This window comes from Coenobita brevimanus, chromosome 96 (assembly GCF_032717465.1).
Source record: "Coenobita brevimanus isolate Jiangsu-jjx chromosome 96, ASM3271746v2, whole genome shotgun sequence".
Classification (NCBI taxonomy): Eukaryota; Metazoa; Arthropoda; class Malacostraca; order Decapoda; family Coenobitidae; genus Coenobita; species Coenobita brevimanus.
In genome coordinates, this window is record NC_137049.1 from 11,305,146 (window position 1) to 11,325,167 (window position 20,022).

The 20,022-nt window shown below is 41.0% G+C and overlaps 1 protein-coding gene across 8 annotated transcripts in view; it reads right to left on the minus strand.

Moving 5' to 3' along the window:
- LOC145413381 (uncharacterized) overlaps positions 1-20,022 on the minus strand; it is a 1,646,837-nt gene that overhangs the window by 80,498 nt on the left and 1,546,317 nt on the right. Inside the window, exon 18 of one of the 8 annotated variants that reach the window (XM_080283064.1) lies at positions 19,442-19,499. The exons of the other annotated variants lie outside the window; for them this stretch is intronic. Within the exon in view, the coding sequence (XP_080139190.1) occupies positions 19,475-19,499 (25 nt within the window). The 3' untranslated portion in view covers positions 19,442-19,474. The remainder of the gene's footprint in view (positions 1-19,441; positions 19,500-20,022) is intronic. 8 annotated transcript variants of the gene reach the window in all.

A 20,022-nucleotide genomic window follows, 5' to 3' on the forward strand; every position in this document is an offset into this window, starting at 1 on the left:
CCCTGTTTCAACCCAACCTTCAAAGAGAACAATTCACTCAGTTCACCATCCACACGCACTCCAGCCTTAGCACCATCATACAGACTCTTCACAGCATTCAACAATTTCCCATCTACATCATATATTCTTAATACTTTCCACAATCCTTGTCTATCCACCCTGTCATATGCTTTTTCCAAATCCATGAAGGCCGCATACAACTTCTTTCCTTTCTCTAGTAACTTTTTCACTAAAGATCTAAGAATGAATATCAGATCTACACAACCTTTTCCCTTCCAAAAGCCTCCCTGTTCTTCTCCAACTAATTCCTATTATTTCCCTAACTCTGTCAATAAGTATCCTACCATACACTTTTCCTATTACAGTAAGAAGACAAATGCCTCCATGATTACCACACACTTCTCTTTCCCTTTTTCCTTTGTACAAGGGAATAATTATACCTGACTTCCAATCCTTCGGGACTCTGCCTTCCTCCCAGGCCAATCTGCACATCTTCCACATCCATTCTACTACTATCTCTCCACCATGAATCAGCATTTCACCACACACCCCATCATTTCCTGGGGCTTTCCCCAATTTAACTTTCTTCATTGCTTCCACAACGTCTGTCCTACTGATTTCTTCCTGTCTTCTCACTTCCCTCCTTCTCCCAGCCATTCCCAGCCACTTATACTTACATTACTTCCATTCTCTATGTTCAACAATTCCTTAAAGTGTTCTCTCCATCTGCTCACTTTTTCTCCCTTCTCCACTAGTAATCTACCATTTTTATCTTTCACTTCCCTACTATACCTTCACTGCCACCCTGTCTTACTCTTTTCACCTCTTTCCAGAACATTTTCTTAGTCCCTTCATTTTACACTCAAATTCCTGCCAAATTCCTCATCCACTCTCCTCTTACTCTTTCTTACTAATCTTTTCACCTCTCTCTTCGGCCTCTCAACTTCTTCCACGCCCCTATTTCTCATCCATTCATTGTATGTTTTCTTCTTTTATGCCACAGCCTGTCTCACCTCTTCATTCCACCATGCTGTTCCTTGCATCCCCTTCTGTTTTCTCTTCACCCCACACACCACATCACATACTGCACATATTTCTTCTGTGAATATCCTGCACACACCTTCCACGTCCCCCATTCACATTTACCCAATCGTTCCTTCACTTCTCTCTTATTCTGCCTTTTTCTCATCCTCTTGTAACCTTTCCACTTTCCTTGCAACTACTCCTTCCTCCCGACCTTCCCTTCTTCTATTTCTCCATCTTACTTGGATCTTGATTCCAGCCACCACCAAGTAATGGTCAAAAAGTCCACTCCCCCAACCTCTATAAGCTCTTGCATCCATTACACATCTTCACATCCTTTCATCCACACACACATAATCAATCATTGCCTTCCTTTCATTCAGCTCACCACCCACCCTACTCATCACTCGCCATGTATACCTGTGGACCATTTTGTGCCTGAAGAGAGTATTGGCTATCATCAACCCCCTCCCGGCACAAATGTTCACTAATGCACTGCGGTTCTCATCTGTCTCAGCAGACACACCCCACTCACCAACTAATCCATCCACCTTCACATTCCCTACTTTACCATTCATATCACCAATCAAAAACACTCTCATTCCTTCCAAAAATTTCCATGCACACTTCCACTTTTGTCCAGAACTCTTCTCTCACTCTGCTTGCACGATCTTGCGTTGGTGCATACACGCACACAATCGCCACATTTGTATTCCAACTTTCAATCTTACCCACACAATCCTTGAACCAACTGATCCATACTCTCTTAAGTTCTTCTTCCATCTTTTACGCACAACAATACACACTCCTTCTTTTGCCCTCTCATTCTCACCTACTCCTGCACATTAACCCATCCATACTCCCATTCTTTCACACTCTCTCCTCACCATTTAGTTTCAGTTACTCCACATACATCCACTTTCGCACCCTCAAGCACCTGGACAATATCTCTCTCTTTCACCTCATCATTCGCACCCCTTACATTCCACGTCGCAATCCGTACCATGTCCTTTGTCCGGTCCTTGGTCGTCATCTTTTAGTCAGTCTTTGTCCGAGGCTTCTTGTTCGTCTTTTTAGTTAGTCGTTTTCCGGGGAGGGGCACTAACCCTCCGCGAACCCTTTTAGTCGCCTCATACGACAAGCAGCGACTTCTTGGTGGTAAATGAGCCAGACATTATCTGCTTCGTAGAGACCAAGCTAAGGCAGTACTGAAATCCAAAAGGGAGATGGGAAATACAAACTATAGAGATGAGATAGAAAAGAAAAAATTGGAAGGGGAGTGACGATAGCAGTAAAAAACAGCCTAAATGTGGATAGTGGGGAACTGGAAGAATGTATCGCTGAAACGATAAATATGTTAACAGAAGCCGGTATGGCTAAAACGATAAACTTGGTAATGGACACCAGAGGGAAAGGCAAGAGAGATAGGAATAGCAAGGGCATGGAATTTGGAGGAATATCAGAAGAGGTTGTCGGACATGGTTAGATACCTGCAGAAAGTGTTTGAGAAAAGCAACAACAGAATCCTGATGGGAAGACATTAATAGTAAAGAGGTAAACTGGGAGGAGTGGGACTCGGGAAGTAATGAAGATTCGTGGGGCAGTATACTGTTAAATATAGCAATGGATAATGTAATGACCCAGTGGGTGAAAGAAGAGACAAGATTTAGAGGTGATGATACACCAGCAAGACTAGATTTAATTCTAACCAAAGAACATGATGCAACTGAATCTCTGAAATATCTGAGTCCTATGAGAAAAAGAGATCATGTGGTGATAGAGCTCCAAACGATAGAAGGACATGGGGAGACTAGAAATGAGCTATACAGACATGGAAGATACAACTTGGGAAAACAGACGTTACAGGACTAACAGAATTTTTCGAAGAAGTGGATTGGGGAGAATTCTGAAAAACAAGAGAGATACAGAAGAAGTGGGATATCTCTCTAGACTTGTATAAAACGGGTGTGGAAAAGTATGTGCCAAAAGTTAGTGGGAGTGAGAACTGGAGAAATGGCTGGTTCAACAAAAAATGTGTGAAAGCAAAAAAAGAAAGGGATAAGGCATGGAGCAAATAAAGAACGAGAGGTAATGACAGAAACAAAGGCAGAATATATAAGAACCAGAAATGAATATACAGGAATACATAAAGAGGAAGAAAGAAACTTCAAAAAAAGGTATAGTTGACAAATGTAAGGAAGAGCCTAAATTATTTCACAGGTTTGTTAATGGCAAATTAAAACAAAAGGAAGGAATCAGTAAGGAAAGCAAAAGTTAATGTCTATAAAGATGTGGTTATGGAAGCTGAAATGATGAACAAATGGTTCCAATCGGCCTTCACTAGGGAAAGTGATTTTGTGGAGAAGGGAGTGACTAGAAATGTAGTGTTGAAGGATGTAAAAGTTGAAGTGCAAGAAGTATAAAAATTACTGGAAACTCAAGATGTGAGGAAGGCCCCAGGACCTGACGGGATCTCTAATTGGATACGAAAGGAATGCAGAGAACAACTGTCGGATAAGATTCACAGTTTAATTTTGTGTTCTCTGGAAGAAGGGAAAGTGCCTATGGAATGAAAGAGGGCCAATGTGGTACCAATTTGTAAGGGAGGGAACAAGGAAGAACCCCTGAATTATAGACCAGTGTCCCTGACCAACATGGTCGCAAAATTTTGTGAGAGAATCCTGAAGGACAAGTGGATAAAATATCTGGAGGAGATGAACATTTTGGCAGAAAGTCAGTCTGGATTCAGAAGTGGAAGGTCGTGTATTTCCAACTTGTTGAGCTTTTACTCAAGGGCAATAGATGTACTACGGGAGAGAGATGGTTAGGTGGATTGCGTGTATTTAGATTTGGAGAAAGCTTTTTACAAGGTATCCCACAAGCTAATAATGTGGATTTTGGAACACAAAGGAGGACTGAAGGGGAACCTCTTAATGTGGATGACACACTTCCTGAAAGACAGGCAGGTGAGGACAGTAATAATGGAAAGGATGTCTGGATGGAGGGAAGTAACAAGTGGAGTCCCACAAGGCTCAGGTGTTAGCCCATAATGTTCCTTATTTACATAAACGATATGGTAGATGGAATGAACAGTTATGCAGGTCTGCTTGTTGGCGAAGCAAAGATCATGAGAAGAGTAGAAGCTGAAGAAGGCTGTAAAATGCAGCAGGAAGTCCTGGATAGGATTCATGATTTGATCCGGATGTGAGAAATGAAAGTCAACGCAAAAAATAGTGATACTGGAAGTGGGTAAAAGTACCAAGAGACTATCACAATGGGTAATGAACTAATCACAAAAGCAAGAGAAAAGAAGGACTTGGGAGTGCTGGTCCTGGATAATTTGTCACCTGAAAAACAAATAAACAAGACAGAAAGACGTATAATCTCATGACTAACATGAGTAGCATTTCATTATATGGAGGAGGGGATGATGAAAAAACTGTTAGAGGCCATGATCCGCCCCAGGTTGGGATATGCGGCAGTAGTGTGGTCCACACATGAAAAGAAATATATACACAAGATCGAGAGAATACAAAGAACAGCAACCAAGATGGTCCCTATCCCGACAGATCTGTCGTACAAGGAAAGGCTGGAAAAAGAAGACCTCCCTTCCTTAGAGGAAAGGCCCTTCCATACTGAATGAGACAGAAGAGTAGGTTTAAGCCCAAGCTTGGGCAGCATATACTTGTGCAACCTGCATCTGATAATAAGTAAAAACTGGGTGGGCAGAAAGGGAAGCAGAAGCAGCAGCAGGAAGAAGTTATGAGCTGTGGTGCGACAACCCTTACCTCAGTAAAGGACAGCAAATCCTATGTAGGAAGTCTAGGAGCTAAAGGGCCAAGGCAGCCCTAGTATTCTGGCAAATGGTGATAAGGGCTGATTAGACCATTTCTTGGCTAGAGAGCTGTGCACAAAGGATGTCTTGACTTTCATGGGTTCAGAAAAGAATCAGTGCTCTCAAAATACGCACCCAAAAGAAACTGAACAAGCATCTCTGATGGGAGCACACTCTAATAAGAGGCAGGTTGAGAGGAAGATGATGAGATGGAACCTGACTCGGCAGAGTTCCACTGTTAAGACGAGCAAGTGAGCTAGTGCCCGAAGGACCTATGGCTACTGGGTGAGAGCGTAGAAGTAGATGTCGAGTCAAATTTGTATAACACTGGAAAATATCCTGGTATGATTAACCTGTGGATGGTATGTTGATAGGCCATGAAATTGCTCTTGATACAGCAATTTGGCTAACTTAGCAATCACTGTAAAAATAATCCCGATGACGTCAGCATTTTGGACATGGTATGTAGCACCTACTCATGAATTATTTGTGATCAACTCACCATAGTCATGGAATTATTTTGGTTGGAAATTTTCGATTTGATGTGAAGCTGGCAAGTACCTGAGTGGGACTATCTATGGTCCAAGCCCGGAAGTTGACAGTTTGTCTATTAAGTCCTAACTTATGGGTAACATGCTGCTTTTGATCATTTATTTCATCTTTCTTTCTCTTTACTTCGCCCTGTCAGTCTTGCATTCAATTTTAGCATCAATAACCAGTTTTTCTCTACACGTATGAACGTTCCTCAGGTAGAAATGCCAAGGTAAATGGTTAAGGAAGTGTATGAATTTCGTTTACAGCAACTACCCTCTGTTAAGTGGATGGAGAGACACAAATGTGGCATCCATCCAGTAACCAAACCTCCACACACTGCTGTGGCAAGGCACTGCCAGCCACAAGGGAACATCGGTTCACTGCACAGGACAACCCTGCAGGGACAGTTGCTTGCCTGCAGTTGATGGATCGGCTCGGCCAGACAGACTGGGATTGATCAATAACAACAACAGCAACAAATGTTCCTTTGTTCCTGGCTCAACCTTGGGGGTGGAGATGAGAGATAAGAGTTAGCCTAATATGTAATAAAATATGTGTAACCCAGTTTCTTCCACAAACTTTGTGGTAAGAGGTGAAAAGCTTGCTCATTACAATAATGTTGCAACCTTCCTGACCCACCTCTTAAGAGGTATGTTGCAGCCTTCAAGTTAATGGGATCAAGATCCCAACAAGCACCATTTCGGTCACTGTGGATTGCAACATATGGAAGAGATATGACTGGTCAAGAAGAAGTGAGGGGGCATCTTACTACAAGGTGTAGGCTCTGGCAGCAGAATTTGTCTCCTTTGCAAAAGTACTGACTACACTTATGACCAAGTCATAAAAACTTCCATGACCCTGTTGGGTACTGCACAAAAAGAAGGCATTGTACCACGAAGCAGAGCTGGGGAGAGAAGTGAAGAGCTCTATAAACACTGGTCCCAGTGGGAACATTTCTAGCCAGGGACTAATAAAAAATGACATTGCGGTGGGTCTGCTCAATACGACTGAAGAGGAACTAACATGATTTGTGATGGCAATTCTTTGTTCAATAAAGCGGAAAGATTATACCTGACAAAAACATCACTGTCAGCATGGAGGTCCATCAAAGTAGTGAAGATAAGGAATAAAAGCCTAGATCTGCCAAGCAAAACTGCATAGCTGACATTTGTAGACCGTTTTTGGGAGAAAACTGCATGCAGAGTGGGTTCTCATGTGAACCCAAAGAAAAACTTTGTCCTCAGTAACAAGGAACAGAAGATGGGGGCTCAATCACAAGTAATGATCCTGAGTTACTTGATCTGCCAGGTAAAACTGAATAGCTGAAATTTGTAGAATTATTTTAAGGAAGAAAAATGTTTGAAAAGCGGGTTCTGAATCAGACCTAGGAATGGTCCAGTGGTCATGAATAAAAGACTCATGAAGTCAGATAGCTATGGGAGCTCCCTGGGCAAAAAGCAGGGAAGTGCAAAAAGCAGGTACAGTACCTCTCTATGGTGAAAATCTCGAGATTGAAAGCGATTACATTAAGGAATAAAAAGTGCCTAGGAGACAAGAAGGTCATCAACCAGTGGTATGATGACAATGTGGACCACTAAGAGAAGCTAGCTGAAGAAGCCATTAGGAAGAACCCATGAAATGATTAGGTAATGGGGCAAAGCCTTAATGATTCTCAAAGCCACAAGGTGGGGAAAGAGCTGTTGCCTTACAAATGCTAAATTTTGGTAGGCTGGATTTTTTCAGTGATATTATCAATATGTACGACAGCACTAAATCAGTCAATATCATTTACCTTGATTTCAAAAAAGCATTTGATAAGATTCCACATATTCGACTTGTCGAGAAACTGCAGGTCTATTGTATCGGTGCCAGTGTACTAAGATGGATTGAAAGCTGGCATACGAATCGTAAACAAAGAGTTGTAATCAATGGTAAGGAATCAGATTGGAAAAATGTTATAAGTGGAGTATCGCAAGGCTCAGTTTTGGATCCTATTCTGTTCTTGATTTATATAAACGACATTGATGAAGGTGTGTTTTGCAAATTATTAAAATTTGCTAATGATACAAAGATTGGAAACTGAGCAGAATACTGATTCAAAGGGATCTTGATAATTGTTTAATTGGGCTGAAAAATGGCAAATGGATTTTAATGTTGATAAATGCAATGTTCTAAATGTTGGTAGTAAAAATGAATAATGTAGTTATACAATAAATCATTCTCAACTTATGAATGCAAACCACGAAAAGGACCTAGGAATAATTGTAACAGATGATCTTAAGCCAAGCAGAAGCTATAAAGAAAGCTAACAAACTAGTTGGATTTATAGGTAGATCATTTGAGTTCAAATCTGAAAATATAATTCTTAATCTGTACATTTCCTTGGTGTGTCCACATCTAGAGTACTGTGTGTAGTTCTGGTCACCATATTACAGGAAAGACAGAGAAATTCGAGAGAGCGCAGCGACGAGTAACAAAAATGATACCCAGACTGAGGAACAAATCATACGAAGAGCTAAAGTTATTTAACCTAACAAAGTGCAGACTCTCATCTCTTTTCTGTCCAACTCCCTAATGCAAGAGTTAACCGTTACTCCCAGTCCTTCATTTATGCAACAGGTCAACTCTGGAACTGTCTCACGTTGCCTGTATTTCCTACTTCCTATGATCTCCAGTCTTTCAAACGCAGTGTGTCCAGGTATCTCGAAATGAACGGCTCTTGAATTTGGCTCTCTTTTGTATTGTCTGTTTTTTTCTTGGAAGGAACGGTTTGTGGTCCCCTGGCCTTTGGTTCCTTCTTTCTTGCATTTAAAAAAAAAAAAAAAAAGACTACGAGGGGATCTGATTTAAGTATTCAAGATTACTAAAGGAATCGATAATATGGATGGTGACAAGTACTCTGCCATTGATCGTTCGAACTATACTGGAGGTAATGGGTACAAGATAATTGGAAAGCATTTCCAGTCTAATGAAGTGAAGCATTTTTTCTTTAATAGGGTTGTTAACAATTGGATTAAACTGCCCAGGGATGTCGTTGATTGCAGTACAGTGGTGACACTGAAAAATCGCTCGGATAAGTATCTTGCTTCAAATCCTCAGCTAAACGCCTTCATGACCGAATAATAATGTAAGCTGTTTTTCTCTGTTTCAGATCGTGATGAAACTAGAGCAGGGAAATACTATATAATTTATGATGATTGTAGCTTATTAATACTTGCAGTGTATAGTTAAAGTAGAACAGAATATAGTTTACCACTTTTCAGTCTTTCCTATGAAAATTCCATGTCAGCTTTTCCATGCTGCATGGTGGTCCCTCTCACTTGTTTCCCGCCAGCTTTGACTGGAGGGTTTGGTGGGTAGGGAAGAGCCTTCTTGCTTTACAGGCCTTACCTTCAACTTGTAGAATTAGATATCATAGTGATAATCTTCTCTGCAACAAGCAGCCTCGAAAGGACCGTTAGGTCTGTTGCTGTTTGCTTTCTTTTGTACTCCTTTGTAATATCCCTTTGGATTCCCCCAAATTCGAGTGATATTTGTTATACTAATGTATGCAAAAACCTAGCTCTATCACAACAAGGTATGCCTGACAATCCCAAGGCTACAGATGGGGGCCAGAAAGTGGAGAAAAAGTCCCTTAAAGCACTCTTGCAGTGGAAATTTGGCTGAAGAACCTAGGTTAGAAAGCAAAAATCAGAGAAATCAATATCAAAATACTGTCCCTAACTTTGGAAGCCACTGGCTGGTAACTCTTTGGAATGATCAGATATGGCATTTTGATTGCGGGCGGTCAACATGCACCAGGACACTGATTAACAGTCAGGGCTGTATGACCACAGATGGCCAACAGGAAAAGGTCCATGATGCTATTTCATCAATGTTATTTCCCTCCTTAGCGGAAATGTTGCCTAAAGCCATAAAAATGTTTTGGAAAGAGTAACATCCATTTAGGCACTACATTTCAGCACGTCTGGTAAAGTGCCACATTATCTAAAACACACATGCAGAAAGTGTAAAACTGAAGATCAGAGCCTGTCAGCAATACACTGGAAAAGGAGAGGGTGGGGTGGTGGAGGGGTTACCGGTGAGTTGTTGGTCTATACGGGACTACACTTATTACAGAGGTTGTCAGCTACCTCTCTCTCTACAGACTGTCGCCTTTGGCAGGAAAGGTTAACGGAAGTTGGGTAACCACACTTGGGATCTAAGAAGATTGAAGATGCATGGCAACCTTGTGAAACGACAGTATCTCAGGTACAATTGTACAAGAAACCAGAAATCCAGGTTCGGATAAACTTTGTAGCTTTACCATTAGTTTTGAAAATGGACTGCAAACTATTAACTGTTAGTTAAAAGACATGAGAGGTTTGCCATCAGTTGGTTTAGAAGGACAAGGACCAACACAGAATGCTTGCTGCTCCCCCATGTTGACTGTCAACTGGTGAAAACACTGGAACCATAACATGCTGTTCACTCTCCTGTGCACCTCAGACTGGACAAAAGGTGCTCCCAGGCACCGTGCTACCATCACACTGATTGCTTACCACCATCGAGATACCACACGACTCACAGTACCAGCAAGCAATAAGCAGGCTCAGAAGACCTGCAAAAGGAACTGTAACCTACATGTAAAAAAAAAAAAAAAAACGGATAAAAGAGAACAGACCAATACAGACAATAAAACAAGGAAAGGAGAGGAATCCCTGGAATGAGGGAACTTGCAGAAGCTAAGAAAGGACAAGGACAGGAAAGAAAATATTGGTTAAATTCACAACTTATCCACAAAAGAGCTGGAATTCCAGGAACAAGTGGGGGTGAGAATGATAACACATACAGAGTAAGGAGCTGAAAAAGGGCCATTGTAGAACATCATTCCCAACTGGTGATCTCCCAGCAAAGAGCTCAGAAGATGACATGCAGCAAATGATCAACACGGACGAAGATTTTAATTAGTGCAAAGGGCTGCCTGATCACACCTGATTTTCATGAGAGGGTTCATGAAATGTTGGTGCCCTGATCAGTGTCAGTTCATTAAAGTTATTTTTCTCTTCTGGGTGGAGCACATTACCGAAGCCATGGCAACGTATCATTTCTTTATGTTCTGTTTTTGAAGGGTCCAACATGCTTGCATGTTGGTCATCTCATGGGGGCTCTCCATGCTGCTCGATCTCTGGCAGCTTCCCTATTCAGTCCCTCATCCCTGAGGTCACACTCAATGACCTCGTCCCAGGTCATTTTCTGTCTACTTCTCGCAACCCTATCCCTAACATTAACATTTCTCACTTCCTGCACCCAATTATCATTACCTATCCACTCCACATGTCCAGACCACCTCAGTCTACCTCTTATCACAATACCAATACACTTCAGTCCCATCCTACCTCTAAACTCTTCCATCGTAAACGTAGCCCAGCCCGGCCCTCACGCTCAGGGGCGCACTGCACATCCACTTAATCATTGCCATTTCTGTATGTTTGAGCTTGTGAATATCTTCTTCATTTTCTGCCCAAGTCTCACTACTAAGCAGCATTAAACTCCTAACACGTGCCGCATACAAAGATCTCTTAGCACAAAGGGAGAACCCTCTCGATATCACAAGAGGCAACAGCTCCTGAACTTCTTCCAACCACTTCTCACTCTAGCCACAGAGCCAGCTCCAGCCCCACCTCCAGCATGTCTCCCAAATAACAAAATTCTTCCACACACTCAAGAGACTCACCAGCAAGTTCAATCCTTTCATGCCTGATAATCTCCACATGCTCTCCCCGACACACCGCACATATGAAATCAGCATTATCTCACAGTCTACCTCTAATACCACTACATCTCTTATGCACTCACATATCACAAAACATTGCACAAGATGGAATTGCTTCCCATGCCCTTGTGGCAAATAGCACATGGCAACTCTCCCTCTTCTTTTACAATACTGCCACAAGCCCCTAGATACCATAACTTTTGTTTTATCTGCATTAACTCTCAACCTCCTGTGCCCCAGTCAATCTCTTCACTTCCATAATCTTTCCTCCACCTCCTTTTCATTTTCTGCAGTCAACACCAAATCGTCAGCATACAACATCTCCCACGGGAGTCCATTTCTGAAATCACGTGAGAGGGCTTCAAGTACCATGATAAACAACAAGTGGCTCAAAACTAACCCTTGGTGCACACCAGTATTGCCGTAAAACTCATCACTCAAATCTCCATTCACCCTTATCGGGGTGTGAACACCTACATACATGGCCATAACCACCCTGACCAGCCACCCCACGATCCCAAGCTTTCTCATTGCCAACTTTATCACCTTTCTGGGGACTTTCTCCATATCAACAAAACAAAGTATAGTTCCCTTTTCTTTCCTATATATTTTTCCTGAAGCTGTCAATCAATGAATATGGCATCAGTGGTCCTTTTGTCTGATATAAACCCAAACTGCACCTCATCAATATTCACTCTTTCTCTAATCATACCTTCTAGAACTCTCTCTATTACCTTCATTATCTGGTTTACAAGCTTTATGCCCCTATAATTTCCTCTTTCCAGGGCATCACCCTTTCCCTTGTACACATTTACAACTACACTCTTCAGCCAATCATCTGGGAGAACACACTCATATATAAACCTATTTATCAAGTCTGTGACTAACCCCTCTCCTATATCTCCTGAGGCTTTCAACATCAGCAGTCAAACAAGACACACCAGCTGCCCTCCCCACCTCCATCCTGCCTATTGCCCTGCTCAGTAGCGGCGTCAATCAAAGGCCAATGGCCAAACACTGGATCTGCTGGACCTTCCCTGTCCCAGTCAAACTCCTCACTCAACAATCGGCTGCAGTGCTCTCTCCATGCATGTTTAATATCCCCACTGTTCACCACTCTCCTTCCTTCATAATTCTTCACACACTGCTCACCTATGATGTCCCTACTCTCCTTCTTCATCAGACTTGCCACCTTAAATATCATGCTTTTCCTTCCCCACATTATTTAGATTATCAAGTAAAAGTTTCTGCGACTTAGACTTCGCCCTGTAAACCTCTTTCCTTCCCATGGCTTGGCAGCCAAGTATTCCTCTTTGTTACCACCCTCCTTCCATTTCTGGAAAAGCCCTTCTTTTCTCCTTAATTGCAGCGTCTACACCCTCATCCCACCATCATGTTACTTTATGTCTTGAAGGGCCCCTTTTCCATCCACACATTGAATCAGTAACTCTCAAGAGGTTGCTCCTGAGGGCTCTGTGCTCTTCATTAATACTTCTGTTATCGCCTCCTTGTTCAGCCACCACTCTTCATCTCGCTATAAAAGACATCCCTCACTGCTTGTTTTTTCAGCTTCCATATTTTCCTCCGAGGTGCACAAGTCCTCTTTTTCATCACCTGCTCCTTAAGCACCATGTCACATATCAATAATTTGTGTTGCCGCACACACTCATCACTCCCTATAACTTTAACATCCCTCACTATCCTTCGATCAGCCATCCTGACCAGGAAATAGTCTATCTGGCTGCTATTTCCCCCAGACTCATATGTAATCAATTTACTCTCTCTTTTCTTAAAATGTTTGTTGCACACAATCATATTTATTGCCTCTCCACACGCAAGCATCCATACTCCTTCCTCATTTCTTTTATCATCTGCACATCCCCTACGTATTCCTTTATATCCTTCACCTGCCTCACCTACTTGACCACAAAGTCCCCCCCAAAAAAAAATAAAAAATAAAATAACAGTAATTTAGGCAATACATTCTGATGAGCTTGTATTTACCATTGTAGCATACAGGAGTTGAACTAAGCTTGTATTGTCCTGTCTCAATGTCTACTTTTATCTAATTTAGTTTTAAACAAATGGATGTTTTGTGCTCGCACCACCTTCGCTTCTAAGCTGTTCCAAGTATGTACACTTTTGCAGAGGAAGCTCAACTTTTGAGGTCTTTTAGGCATTTGCTTCAGTTTCCTCTTGTTCTTCCACTATTCATCACAAAAAGGTCCTCTCTATCCACTCATTCCAATCCCCAATCCTCTTACACCTTTGAACATCGTTATAAACTCTCCCCTCTCGTTCGAGTGGTAACTTCAGCTTCTTCCATTTCTCCTCATAGGAATACTCTTTCAAGTTGGGTATCATCCTTGCAGCCATTTTCTGAACCTTAATCTAGTCTGTCAATATGTTTTTCCAGATGTGGTGACCATGTCACTGCTTCCTATTCTAATCTTGGTTTTACCATTAACTCTCTCAGCATTTCCTCATTCTCATAATCAAAAGCCACTCTCACATTCATCAACAGTTCATATGCCCTTCCAATTATTCTGTTTATACACTTTTTTGTGGTAGGTGGTGGCGGCCATCATCCACTCACTTGATGCAGTGCTGCCTACTTCTTCCTTAGCCTTTATAATTCGTTTTCTTTGCCTGCCCTCCTCTCTTCCTATTTCTCCCATCTTTCCTGTCACTTCTTATTGCTTTTCTTTCCTTTACAGGTGGCTTTACATTGAATGACAAGCCAGATGGTTTCCTGTAAGCCAAGAAACCATTTACAACGCAGGGTGGTAACCATATAACCAAACCATACTTGCTCCCTACGTATCATCAAGTGGGTTGGTGAAGGGTTAGTGCCCCTCCCCGTAAAACAAATAACTCAAAGTCAAATGGCCACCCCTTGCGGGATTATGGCGTCTGGCAATAAATAGATAGATATATAGATACACTTTTTTGGTAATAGGTCATCCTGTATGGTCACTCCTGAGTCCTTCTATTTTTTTGCTTTGCTGATTATCTATGCCCATTTTATATGTCCAGCTTGGTCCTTTGTCACACTTTCCCATTTCTAAAATATGGCACTTTTTTGCAGTGAAGTCCATTTTCTATATCTGACTCCAAATGTGTAGTCTGTACAAATCTTCTTGTAATCATTATAATTATTAACATCCTTAACATTATTTTTGCCAATAGTGATTGGATTTAGGTAAAATTTGGTACTTACCTCTTTCACTTTATTGCAATTTATCCATGGTTACACCAAGTTTTGAAAGTGGTCTGTTTCTGTATCAAAACGCAACAAACCCAGTGTTCCACTTTGCTGAATTTTCAATGCAACTTATCCACTGGGATGGCTGCAATCTCCCTAAAAATTCCTTCTCTTCGCTAAGATGCATGTGAGGTTTGTTTTAAAATCCATTTCCCTTATGGTGGACTCACAAAGAAAATCTTGAACAAAATCAGGAGGATAAAAAATATACACTCATTTATCAAGCCAGGCACGATCACTGTAGCAATGAAGTTCAACTGATGCCAACTCAGAAGCACACTGGTGATAGAACAGCATTTAATTTCTGACATGTCTCTTGTATATTCAAATATTGGTGAGTTTCTCAAAGGCAGTGTATGACTGACATACACTAAACTTTGTAGGTACAGAGTTTTAATTAAATCTGTCCATTAATAATGGATTCATTGACATTATTTTGGGGACTCAGAGTAGTAAATCACTCTTCAATATTATAAGGAAAGGCTTAGCTTACCTCATTTCATTCCATTTTTCAAGAATTCAATTATATAACGCAGTAACAGTAAACTGATGCTGATGGAGGGGGTGGAGCTAATGTGCCTCCTGTAATGGAACTTTGCTCCCAAGAGGTGCATAATGAACTGATTTGTCAATGCTACTCTGAATAATCCATGTTATCACATAAACTGTCCATTTACAAATCCACTCTGACAGTGTTAATTACAATACCAGCATTTCATTTGAATTTCAAGGCAAATTTAGGTTAACAAACCATCATACAAATCAAGTACACTCTGTGTTGTGGAAACTGTACATTAAGAACTTTGTCAGATTCAGGCTTAAGGGCACAATACCCAGTTAAAAAAATCACACCCAGATTTACTTACCTGGGTTGACCTTACACATCTGTTAATTGGAAGAGTCATGCAGTTAGATTGTATCTCATGACAAATAACCTTAAAATTAAACAAGTGGGATCTCTGCAGGTCATATGGATGGTGTCTGTTATGGAACTGTTTCAGTTTCTTGTGCTTATTATACATATATAAAGTGGGTATTTATACTGTGCTTAAGGCTGTGTTTATACTTTACAGACTAGGCTGTTGTGGAACAAACATGTAAGTATGAGCTTTATGTTTAAATGTAGTCACATATTCACAGTCACATAGTTAAGAAGGACAAGACACAAAACATGCATGCACACATAAATATACAGCACACATACTTGAGTTCCAGCTTAAAATATTATGAAAAGACTGGACAGTGAATGCATGCTTCAGCTGCTGAGTTTTGAAGCTAACCACATAGTAATTTGGCTCAGTAAAAATAGTTTTAAGTGCAAATACTGTACATTAGTAGGGTATGTATACTGTAACCATTACAATGATCAGGTCGCTGTTTGTAATTTAAATATCATGACAATAAACTGATTAAAAGTGAATCATTGCTGCAGCACTAGATGATAGGCTTATAATGACTTATAATGCCAAGGAAATGTTATTGCTATTGTAATGTCAAGAAAAAACTGTTTTTGGTGTTGTTACTGTTGTTTAACCCAGGTCTGCCTTGTTGAGGAAACCCATCAACAACAGTTAAACAACTGCTTTTATGGGGATGGTGCAGTACAGTGCATACACTGTGTAGGGATGCGGCATCTTCATGTGTAGACAGTACCTCACCTGGGTCAGACCAGGGTCCTTCCCATGGCAAGGTGCAGGGAAATATGAAAAGGTTTGGCTCCCACGTGGATGCAACAGGTGCTCCACCCAAGGTGCACAGCACTATCATGTGTAGACTTCTTGTCTGTGTCATCAGTTAGTAATGTACAATAACGAAATGTGTAATGCATCTAATGTAGTTGTTGCTGTTGTTGATCAGTCCAAGGTATATAGAACGATAAGGTAGCACCCCTACCACTAAGCTATGCGGTGATCGAAATTGTTATGGAGGTTTCTTACACTACAAACCGATGCTCTGTCTAAACAAACAGTGGGCATTTTTTTTTTATTGTGACTGGTTCCACTGAGGGTACGTAAAAAATCAAAATTAAAAGCTACTTGAGAATTCTCAGCCTCATACCTCAAAGCTGTCTATGGCGCTGAATGCCTAGCTAACAGTAATGTCATGTGCATTACAGTGTTGATTGGCTGGTCAGTGATGACAATCACAAGCCTTAGTAAGCCCCACTCCCTTGCCGCCCGTCAAATTCAGAGTGGGAGTTTTACTGATGAATGTTAGAATTTTTCAGCAATTAACATTGTTAGTGCTGTGGCTTCATGTAGTTCAGTGTACTAAAGAAGACGAAGAAGAAACTTTTACCCTCTTCTAGGTTTCCACAATACTAAAAGCTTGAAAGAACATGGTTAAATGTTGAAAACAGTATTTACAAACTACATTAGCTAAATAAGACTGTACCTTGGTGGTGAAGAACGTAAATGCCTACATATAGTAACAGGTAATCTAGTCGGTGTATACTATAGTAAATTTCGTTAATCATCATCTGCATATTAATTACAGCAGGAAAGGAAATCTCTGTTTGTGACTAACTGCATATGAGATACAACCTAATAGTGTTGCATCCGCTTACACTTTTTTTTTTTTTACAAATGTATACGATAAGTAATTTTTCCTAAAAATAATTTGAGAGAGAAATGAAGTCCCCGAGTTAGACCTTGATCGGTCATATAGCCCCACTTGTTGACAAGATAGCACTACTTCAACCAGCAGGGCAGCCACCTAGGCTGGTTGCGAACTCTCATCCCTTTGGTCTTGAGTCAGGCACTCTACCACTGAGCCACCTTGTCCCCCCAATAAATAATTTAAATAAATGCTGTGATATCTCAACAGGAACTATGCAGTATACTGGACATTGACTTGACAAAAAGATTAATAAGATGATGAGGTGATGAACTGTTCATGCAGCCTTTAATATGAGGTAGCCGAATGCTGTCTACCATAGCTTTTTGTTTATTACCTTACAATTCTTCATGTACTGGGAATAATTTGTCACAGTGAACACTGTTTACAGTACAGTGATCCCTTGATTATTGCACACTTGGTTATAGCAGTTCTTGTTATCAGTGAGAGACAAAAAACTGCACTCCTGATATTAGAGTGCATTTTCAGTTCAAAAACATAATTACTGTGCACATGCGCACATGAGCCGGCTTCTGCTGACAATGATGCTGTAGTGACTGTGGTTTCTGCTGGGTTTGGCCGATTCAAAGATGAGGCCTTACTCGAGGAGTTAATCCCAGGTAGTGGAGACCACTAACTCTCCACCCCTTACCTCTTACCCATTTCAGATCTCTCTCTGTGGTATATGTATCTTACTTACTGACCCCTTTTCATCGCTTTTTATTAATATAAATATGCTTGTGTGTGTTTCTGATACTTACCATTACAGTATGTATGTGTTTCGTGAGTTTAAAATGTTGTAAAAGGGAAGTTTTCAGTTTGTACCTGGGATGCCTGGTACCACTTAGGATAAATCCCATAAGTTCAGTACTTTCATAATCATGCAATTCCATTATCACACACCATATTCGGTGCCAATCTGCGCGATAACCAAGGGAAACACTGTATCTTATTAAGAAAAAGCCATGACAAAATATTACATTTTTCCATACTTTACTAGTTACATTGATCACAAAAACAATCACTTGAATAGCACATAAACTCACAAGATAAAAGGGGTATGGCCAAGAAAAAGCTGCCGACTAGGAATTTTTGCCAAGCCCAGGTGGTGCTTGCTACCTGTTTCTATTTACCTTGCCCAGTCTGTCTTACCAGGCAGACCCATCAATCGCAGGCAAGCAGCGGCCCCAGCCGAGCCATCTCGTGCAAATGAACCAATGTTCCTTTAGGGAACACTGGGGGTTTGGCTCCTGGATGGGTGCAACATTTATGTTTCTCCAATCATTTAACAGGGGGCACTACAGCAGGGTCTCGCTCACTCTATAGTTTGGTTATATAGTTACCACCCAATGTTGTAAATAGTTTCCTGAGTTACAAGAAACCATTAGGCTTGTCACTCAGTGTAGAGCCACCTGAATTGGAAAGCAGGGTAGTAAAGAATGGACAGGAAGGAATGGGAAAAGTAGCAAGAGAGGAGGGTAAACACTGATAAAGGATGATAAAGTGAAGGAACAGGTAGGCAGCACTACATCAAGTGAGTGGATGATGGTAGACACCACCTACCACCATGCATATTGTGTAGAAGAAACATAAACATATGTATTGTATTGTAGCAACTTGTTTGCACAAACATGAGCAAGCAGCTCTAGGTCTACTACGCATGTTCAAGTCATGTTGGCAGAGGAACACCACTTTCTGTCACTGATGAAGTGACCCACCTCCACCCAATGTTTTCATATACACACTGATGCAAGTATGGAGGGTTTTTGAAGTGTAGGGTGAGAGAAGTCTGTGGATATCTGTGTTGGTGGAATGGATGTTTGTGAAAGGGTCAGTATATACTACCAAGTGGACCTCAGTTGATAGTAAATGTGTCAAAACACATGAAAGGTCATACTGCTGCACTTTTCTTGAATGTCCACCTCAGAGTGAAACTGAACCCAGATCAGGAGGATTGACAAACACACATGTTACTGACCTGATCATCAAAGGTTCCTTGCATGCATACTGCAAGTACAGTATGTACTTGTTTTCATGTGATATATGGAAATGAATGCGCAAAGAAATTATAGACTTTACCATTCACTCATTTATAACCGCTCTGCCTCACATGCACTCGGTATATATTTATGAATGATGCTGCTCAACTAATCAGTGGAAGTCAATATATACACGCAGCTGAAGACAAGCATGAACATTACATAATTTTAGTATATAAGGAGGTGAAAGAAGTAGCAGCCAAAGAAATAAAATCAAGTACAGGACAATACTGACACATACTCATTCACCAATCAAGCAGCCAGGTGATGCAACAGGAGAGGGTAAGGCAAGGAAATCCGTGTTGGTGGGGGCAGAAGGTGGGTGTGGCAACACAGGATGAGAGGCAGAACAAGTGTGACGGTGAGGCCCCTACCTCGAGCGAGATAAGGCACACCAGACGAGCCTTTCAGAGCCAAGTGGGAGTTAGTGAACTGAAACAAGAATCAGAGGGTGTTACACGCAGTGCCCAGGAGCGAAGGTTCACGAAGGAATAAAGGATGAAAATCTTGCATTGTCAAGCCATGGAAATGGTGAGGCTGGCACCCTGAGACTTACAGGGACCCCTGAAAGAATGACGAGGAGATGGAGGGAAGGCTGAGTCTCATTATGAACGGGTGCCATAATGTCCGTGCATTCATCATGGACAGCTAAATTGTAGTTGTGGCTACAGAACTCAACAGAATGGTAATGTCCTGGGATATGTTTGTATATATATATATATATATATATATATATATATATATATATATATATATATATATATATATATATATATATATATATATACACATACACACACACGGTAAAACCTCGATTTAATTTACAGTACCTCTACTGACTGGATATCAAATTTTTATATATACTACAAAGCCACCAGATTTCCGTCTGCTATAACAAATAATGTGCATTAAATGAGGAACAGTGGGTTGCAATACATGTGCTTTATGAAGAACT